Raw genomic sequence first — 7,572 nt, 5'->3', positions numbered from 1 at the left:
GCGAGCACCATGTAAATGCCGAGTGCCGCGACAAACACCCATAATCGTGCCAGGCTATAGCAGACGACGCTCGGACGCTTGGCGTGGAGGTCGATGGCAGCGCTGCGGTGGCGGGAACGGCAGCGGGCTAAATCGTGCGCATAGACTAGGAGTTGGGGCACTTAAAGAGATCTGTAAACGTTATTGCGGCGGACCGGGCGGTCGATGTGGTACTGATCGTTCAATCATATTTACGCGGTGCTTAGAGAACATGTGCTCCTTTCTTGTGTGAATTAACGATCACTAAGCCCTGGGTCCTGTGCAATGCTATTATCTCGCTGTATGTTTCTTGCGGTGCGCCGTTGTTGGTTATCGTAGTGCGGTCCACACGCGCTTTCTTTGTGCCCGGCTCATGAGAAGCTGGTGTACTGTCGCCGCTCCCGCCTCGGCTCACAGTGCACGGAAGAATGTGTTGATAGTTGTGCTATCGCGTGCTGTAGTTCACCGCAATTCAACACTACGCTGGACGGACTGTTGGTGCAGTCGATGAGGCGTGAACGGACACGAAGGAGCACTCGCCTCAGAAGGTAAGTCCGGCGCCTAGCGCATTCTTATGGTTCATGTAGTGTACCTTGTCATGCGCAGCAGAAGATTAGTACAGCTACAAAAACAGTAACAGTGATTCCCTAATGTTCGTTCGATATCGTAGTGCACATTTAGCAAAACGTTTCAAGAAAATTACCCCGAGATTGATGTTGTTGAGAGCTTCATCTATTGTTTACTTTCTTTTTGTTATGAAGTATGCTAGCGCCGGGGCATCGCTTGGTCTGAACGGGCACAAAAATTCAAGCAGGGAATGTCACTGCTTCTGTACGTAATTTCTCAGCAAGAAATCGTATAGACAATTCTAGAAGTACGTTGATGTGTTGTGCAAATGATCTGACTCGTGAGAAGATTTTAGCTTGTATGCAAACTTTGATGCTTATAGATTGTCGCCAAGGCAACCTGTATTTCTTGTGTCTAGTGTTCTGTTTGTTTTCGTGCCTTTGACACGTTGAATAACTGCCTGTGATGTAAGATTGAAATATTTAATTTGTCTAAGCGGATGCAGCTTCTTGTAGCTGGCTGTACGAGAGCTTTCCACAATTTGACGCGGTGTTGTTAAATCACAAGTTTGCAGATTCAGCAGTGATTGCAATAAGCTGAACATTTATTGTTTAGGGATGTCACAATTTCCAGAGACGGAGGCATCTCTGCACCACAAAGGAGACTGCGGCACTATGCAGCCTGAACAGCACGACAAAGCATCTGATCTGCCTGCTTTGACAAGGTACGTACAAAACAGTCACAGCTATTTATGTGTTCTAGGTTCTGTTCGTGTATTTGGTACCTGCCAACTTTCCCGATTAGTTTCTGCTTTTCCAAGTGTGCTGTTTGTGTACAGCGTGTCAAGGTAAATAATGGTTAATAATGTATGCATAGAAAAATGTGGGCGCTGAGAGCGCTTGGGTGCTTATACTCTTGCGCTGAGAGAAAGCTTTAGGAAAGTGCGTGCTGTGTTTCCAAAACAGGATTTCTGTCTAGAATTTTTGCAAAATATGAAGTGCAGAGGCTGGCAGGTTTGGCAAACAATGTTCAACACTTTTGCTTTAGATTTTAATGTAGCCAGTTCATTATCTATCCCTAGTATAGCATAGCATCAAACTTGAAGCTGATCTCTGATGTCACGTCAGTTGCAGGATATAATAATGTGGTATCACGAACTGCTTGTTACGCATGTCAGTCAACATGGTGCAGTGGTCACAGGTGCGAGTATAACCAAAAGCTGGGCATTCTTTGCCCTTCTGCACATGATGTGGGATAGAGCTTGAACTATGCTATAGTGGCACCATCTCCCTCACCGTCTCTTCCTCATTATTCTGTTAACTTGCACTAAAATGCACAACTTCTAGAGGCTTAATTATGGTGTTGTCTGCTGAACTTTGCTGATGTGAATTTCAGTAGTCTGGAGTACCCTCAAAGCCATGCTGTACTTTGCATGCATTTTAATATGGTCAATTTGAAATATGTGATTGGCTGTGGCATACATGGATTATTCGCATTTTCTAATACTCTTTCAAGAAGCAGCCTGTAGGCTGCTCCCCGAAGAAGTGACCACCTTTGCTTACTCTACGTGGCAATCTGGTCCAGTTTACTTAACCTGTCTGCCATCTATACACGAGGAGGACAGAAGCGAAAAAAAGGGACCTTCGATTAATGTTCTTGCACAGATGGCTCATACATTGCACTTTTCTTATCTTGCAGGCTTTGTTAACTCAAAGCTTTCTATGGGCGAATATCAGTATTTCATTCCTATTTCTACCTAATAAGAATTACTTTGTTCATAGTGTCACTTTTTATATGATACTCTTGTGAGAATAAGTTCACTTGTTTTAATGCAGATGTGGCTGGGCCTGCAGAAAGAGTGTAAGCAGACTACTGTGTTGCTGATCAATGCTGGTGCTGATCTCTACGTCTGAGTTGGCCTCACAACGTCCAGGCACCACTGTGCTTTGCTTCTTTGACAAGGTAATATGCTATAGACAACTTTCACCTCAGTATCAGTTTTGAGAAATATGCTAAGACTCAAGAGTTGGCCTTGGTAATAAATACACTCGTGTTCTTTTTTTAAAGCGTTCTTGCAGTGTTCCTCATGTACATGTTTTCAGAAGATGCTTAAATGCAAACCGCCATGGAACTTGTTTATGCCTTAAAGTAGCACTCTTTCACCAAAAAAGGCCTTATTTAATGCACAATTCATAACAAAGGTGAGGAAGTGACAGGACATAAGTCTAACAACCATCCAGTTTTACTGCTTGCACAGAACTATAAAGCGAGAGGTGAAAGGGCAAGAACAGATAAATCGAAAATGCATGTTGCTCACATAACTGCGAAAAGGACACATGGCATGGCTACTATGACGCTTGTTTTACAATGATAAATAAGCAGTCTTGCTGTCTGATAGTCCAGTGGAGGTGGAGCCAACTTGCAGATTTCCTGTCACACATATAAGGAAATCTTAACGAATTTCGCCAGCACTGTGGTCCTTATACATTGCCACAGTTGCACAGTTTTCAAACAAATTAATGCAAGTGAGCTTTGCACTACCAAGTGACCACAAAATGACCTGAGCATTCAGTTAACATGGTTGCAAATCCAGTCATTTATACATTGGCCTGTTTTGCCTACGTAGTGTCTCCTGCACGACAGTGGTATTTAATATCCATCAACACCCCTGTGCTCTACGTACTCTTTCTTGCATCCTTTTTTTTCACAGGTAGTGGAAGATTACTTGATTCCAGAACAATTTGGTTTGTTCTACACATGATAGTGAACTTGCCAGTCTTATATTAAACACGGAATTGGGTAGAAAGATGTGGTATTTCTTATGGTGCCCTGGTGCGTTCAGCTTGTGCAGATGCTTCAAGCTTGTATTGACAAAAATTGGGATGAAGCCATAGGAGGAGAGTTGTAAAAGTGTAACAAAAGCCTCCTGATAGACATGCTGAGTTGTGCTGCTGTGGACACTTATTGGTTATCCCTACTGGGTAACGCTGTTAGGGTTATGGATGCTTTGACACTGTAGGGCCTACAAGATGGCTAGCATTACAGAACACATTAAAACGACTAGGGATGCGTGTCGTGCTATGCTATCATAATTGGCCCACAAAGTGACCACCTTTGCTTACACTATGTGGTAATCTGGCCCAGTTTACTTAACCCAACTGCCATCTATGCATGAGGAGGAAAAGGGACTAAAAAAATGAAGGGACCTTCGATTAATGTTCTTGTACAGATGGCCCATACATTGCATTTTTCTTATCTTGCAGGCTTTGTTACTTAAAGCTTTCTATGGGCGAATATCAGCATTTCATTATTTATACCTTATAAGTATTGCTTTGTTCACAGTGTCACTTTTTATATTTACCGTATTTACTCACATAATGATCCCACTAACGTAATGATCGCAGCCCTGAATTTTGTCGTCGAAATTCGATTTTTTTTATTTCCTGTGTTCATCACACTCCGAACTTGCCGCAGCGATCTGTCATGTGCCAAGTCTAGCTATTAATGATAGCGCTTACCATCTGTCGGATGCTACGCGAACAACTCTTCAAGACAAACCAAGCAGTCTGCACGCACCAAACATTCTTAAGCAGATGCCCGATTTCATTCCTTTCATCACTTTCCGCACGTCCATGACAAAAAAGCTACAACCAAAATTGCCTTCATTATGTGTAGGCTTTTTAATGGTTGTGGTCAAGAACAACAAAAAAGGTACCTTTCGATTCTTCTCATCTGCACTCGTGGGCACGCAACAAATCTTGTAACACTTGTAACACAGCTAAGATATTCGCCCACCCTTAGCGGAAACGTGCTGTATTAGGATAGTAGTGAAGACAGATGCCGCAGTTTCTGCAACATGCCCGCCTTGTCTTTCTACGTCACTGGCAGCTAAGCGCGCCCATCTGTTTCTGCCCCCTCATAGTGGACATGGCTGCGTTATTGCCACAAACTTACTGATATTAATGATATTATTCATTACGGATACGGAAGAAACTTCCAATGCATGTAATGTACTCGCGAGAAAAAAAATCGCGTTCGGCGCATTTGGTGTGTTCAGCTTGCTGCGCCGGCCGCCATTTTTGTTTTGGTGTCCCGCACTACACTCAGTGGCAGCCACCTATTTGTTGACCTGTTGCCAACCCGCAGCAAACGCGGGATAAAAAAAAATTCTTTTTGCAGGAAATTTAACCGGCGTAATGATCTGAATAACATCTGAATTTTCGACCATTTTTTACAAAAAAGTGCGATCATTATGCGGGTAAATACAGTACTCTTGTGACACCAAGCTCACTTGTTTTAATGCAGGTGTGGCTGGGCCTGCAGAAAAGCTGTAAGCAGACTGCAGTGTTGCTGATCAGTGCTGATCCCCACGTCCGAGTTGGTCCCACAACCTCCAGGCACCACGGTGCTTTCACAAGGTAATATGATATGGACACCTTGCACCTCAGTATCAGTTTTGAGTTTGACTTTTGATAAATATTTAAGAAGACACAAGGGTTGGCCTTGGTGATAAATACACTCGTGTTCTTTTTTTAATGTGCTCTTTCTGCAGTGTTCCTCATGTACATGTTTTCAGAGGATGCTTACACTCCTTAAATGCAAACTGCCATGGAGCTTGTTTAGGCCTTAAACTAGAACTCTTTCACAAAAACTATCATTTAGTTTCTATAGTAGTATTAAAGGTGAATTAATCTTTCCTATAAACAATCCTGCAGTGGCATCTATGCAGTGTTTTCCGTCTGTATATTACGCAGTGCGGTAGCAAAGAGCTGTGCTATCTGTGTATTCACTTGCATGAGCTTGTTATACTTGTTCATTTAATGTAAAATACTTGTGGAAAAGTATTAGACTATTTCTGTGGTCTTGTATTGCAATTCTGCAGCCATTTATATTGTTTGAAAAACACGAACATTTAACAGAGACAGGAACAAGACAATGCGAGGACGAGCACTTGCTTTCAACTGCTGTGGTTAATGTTGAAATATCACTTTACATAGGTAGAAAACTCATAAGCCTGCGTGTTCTCTTTTTTCTGTTTCTGTGTGAGATTTTGACGCTTTACACACAATATCATGCAAGAACCAGCCCATTCAGTTATGCAGTGGAGCCACCTATTGTGCATGTTAGTTCAATGGCTTGTTAGAATCTAACAGGGCCGGCTGCTTTGTTTACATTTTTTTGCAGAGGCATACGAGCACTTTGTGTCAAAAACGCCGAGCACTGTGGATACAGATGCAAGGAGGCTGAAGGACCTGAACAAGCACCTGGCCACCATGCTTCGACATGCAAAATAAAGATGGTTTGTGTTAATTGTGTGCCCTAAAAAGTCTCCTCTTTGTCTCCGAGCTGGCACATCGGCCGACTCATGATAGAAATTAACTCGCTGTAATGTTGGCAGGAGATGTTACTGTGTGGAACTTCACCAAAAATATTGCATGAACAAAAGAACTCATTCAACACAAATGAGAACACCTGTACAATGCAGCTAAACAAGAATAGTGTCATTTTCCATAGCTGAACGAGAACATTTTCATGTAGCATACACAAACGAGAACAATATCGTTGAGCATAGATGTGCGAGAACTATCTCGTCAAGCAAAGCTATGCGAGAATCTCGTTTAATGTACCCATACGAGAACGATCTCGTTCAGTGACGATGTCCTCTCGTACTCATGTGACATACGACATCGTTGAGTCTACGGAGCAATAATAGTGTAGAGAAGTTCTCGTAAAATTCTCATACAAATTTTTCAATAGGGGCATGCCCAATTTTGTAGATTCTGTGGTTTCAGATAGCGGCGGAGCATATATATGCTGACTGAAGGAATAACGACACTTTGGTTGTTAGTCAGCGCTGTTGCCTGTGTCCCTTCGCTCGTCCCGTCGTTTAGCGCTGTTTTTATTGCTCGTAATCAAGAACCAACCAGCCCAAATGCGTACTCTCTTGTCGTTGTGAGGGTTCATAACCGCGGCATCTTTCATATATAAGCAGGTAGAATTATCAGCTGGGTTAGTTTGTACAAGCTCGTTTGAGGCAGGAAATCGAGTTTCACAAAGACGACCTCAACATTGATTGACAAAGGAACACCTCAGATGACATGCATTCCTGTGAGTAGGAATTGCACAGTTCAAGAAAAATAAATTAAAACTGGCGCACCGATCCTGAAAAAAGAATAAGCACCTGCTACTGCAAAAAGCTGATTAATTGATAGGTTTGAATAGCACAAGGGCATCTTTGGCCAAAGAGCGCTCAGTCTATACTGCAAAAGATAAACTTAGCGCACCTTTGCAAAGCAAATATATGAAGATGACTGATGCCTCTGCAATACTCCCGCAGGGGCGTGTGCAGGCGTTTGGTGTGTTGCGATACCACGTACCCGAGCACACGAGGGTTGGACCCTGCCGCGTGTAGCCGTGCGCGGCTTAGCCGTGTCCGGGGAAAGGGGGATCCTGGAGGTTGAACCGATGCCGGGTGTTCGGACCTTTAAGGCCCCTCGGCGGAGGCAACACACCTCTTTGGCCTCTGCTTCATGTAGGCGGCACCCCCGCACTGACCCACCCGGGGGAAATCGGCAGTCGCCTTTTCCTGTCCTCCTCTCCAATCTTCGTCTTTCTCTCTCGCCTTTTTCATCTTTCTTGTCCTCTCATCACTTCTCCTCACTTCCTAGTTTCCCGGCGGCAAGGGTTAACCTTGTGTAGCTAGCCAGCATTGGTTATGCTGTATTTGGTTATAGCAGTGATGTACGGCTGGCGTTGGCAGGGTTTCTGTAGCAGGAACTCCTGTGACGTCCCCCTGTTGGGCTCCATGGTGGGTGGTCGGCATCGCGGCCGAAAACCCAACTGTACTTATGGAAAACGCTTTTCCTAAACTCCCTGATCGCCCTCACAAACGAGGGCGCACTGAAGAGCTCTTTCAGTTTTTCGGACGCCAAGTCCACAATTTCCCTCGTTTTCATGTGATAGACGCAGAAAAACCAGCTAAACAAG

The 7,572-nt window shown here is 43.8% G+C and overlaps 1 protein-coding gene across 1 annotated transcript; it reads left to right on the top strand.

Annotated features, from left to right (window-relative positions):
• The first annotated feature begins 219 nt into the window (after nucleotides 1–219).
• Nucleotides 220–7,139, top strand: LOC142591602 (uncharacterized). Its single transcript, XM_075703905.1, has 6 exons — nucleotides 220–566; nucleotides 1,201–1,309; nucleotides 2,421–2,547; nucleotides 4,891–5,003; nucleotides 5,770–5,884; nucleotides 7,122–7,139. The coding sequence occupies exons 3-6, from the start codon at nucleotides 2,473–2,475 to the stop codon at nucleotides 7,137–7,139; spliced, it is 321 nt and encodes a 106-aa protein (XP_075560020.1). The 5' UTR covers nucleotides 220–566; nucleotides 1,201–1,309; nucleotides 2,421–2,472.
• The last annotated feature ends 433 nt before the right edge of the window (nucleotides 7,140–7,572 follow it).

Source organism: Dermacentor variabilis, chromosome 8, assembly GCF_050947875.1.
Source record: "Dermacentor variabilis isolate Ectoservices chromosome 8, ASM5094787v1, whole genome shotgun sequence".
Taxonomy (NCBI): Eukaryota; Metazoa; Arthropoda; class Arachnida; order Ixodida; family Ixodidae; genus Dermacentor; species Dermacentor variabilis.
Note: the sequence above shows the minus strand (reverse complement) of the source record. Positions and strands in the feature narration are given on the sequence as shown.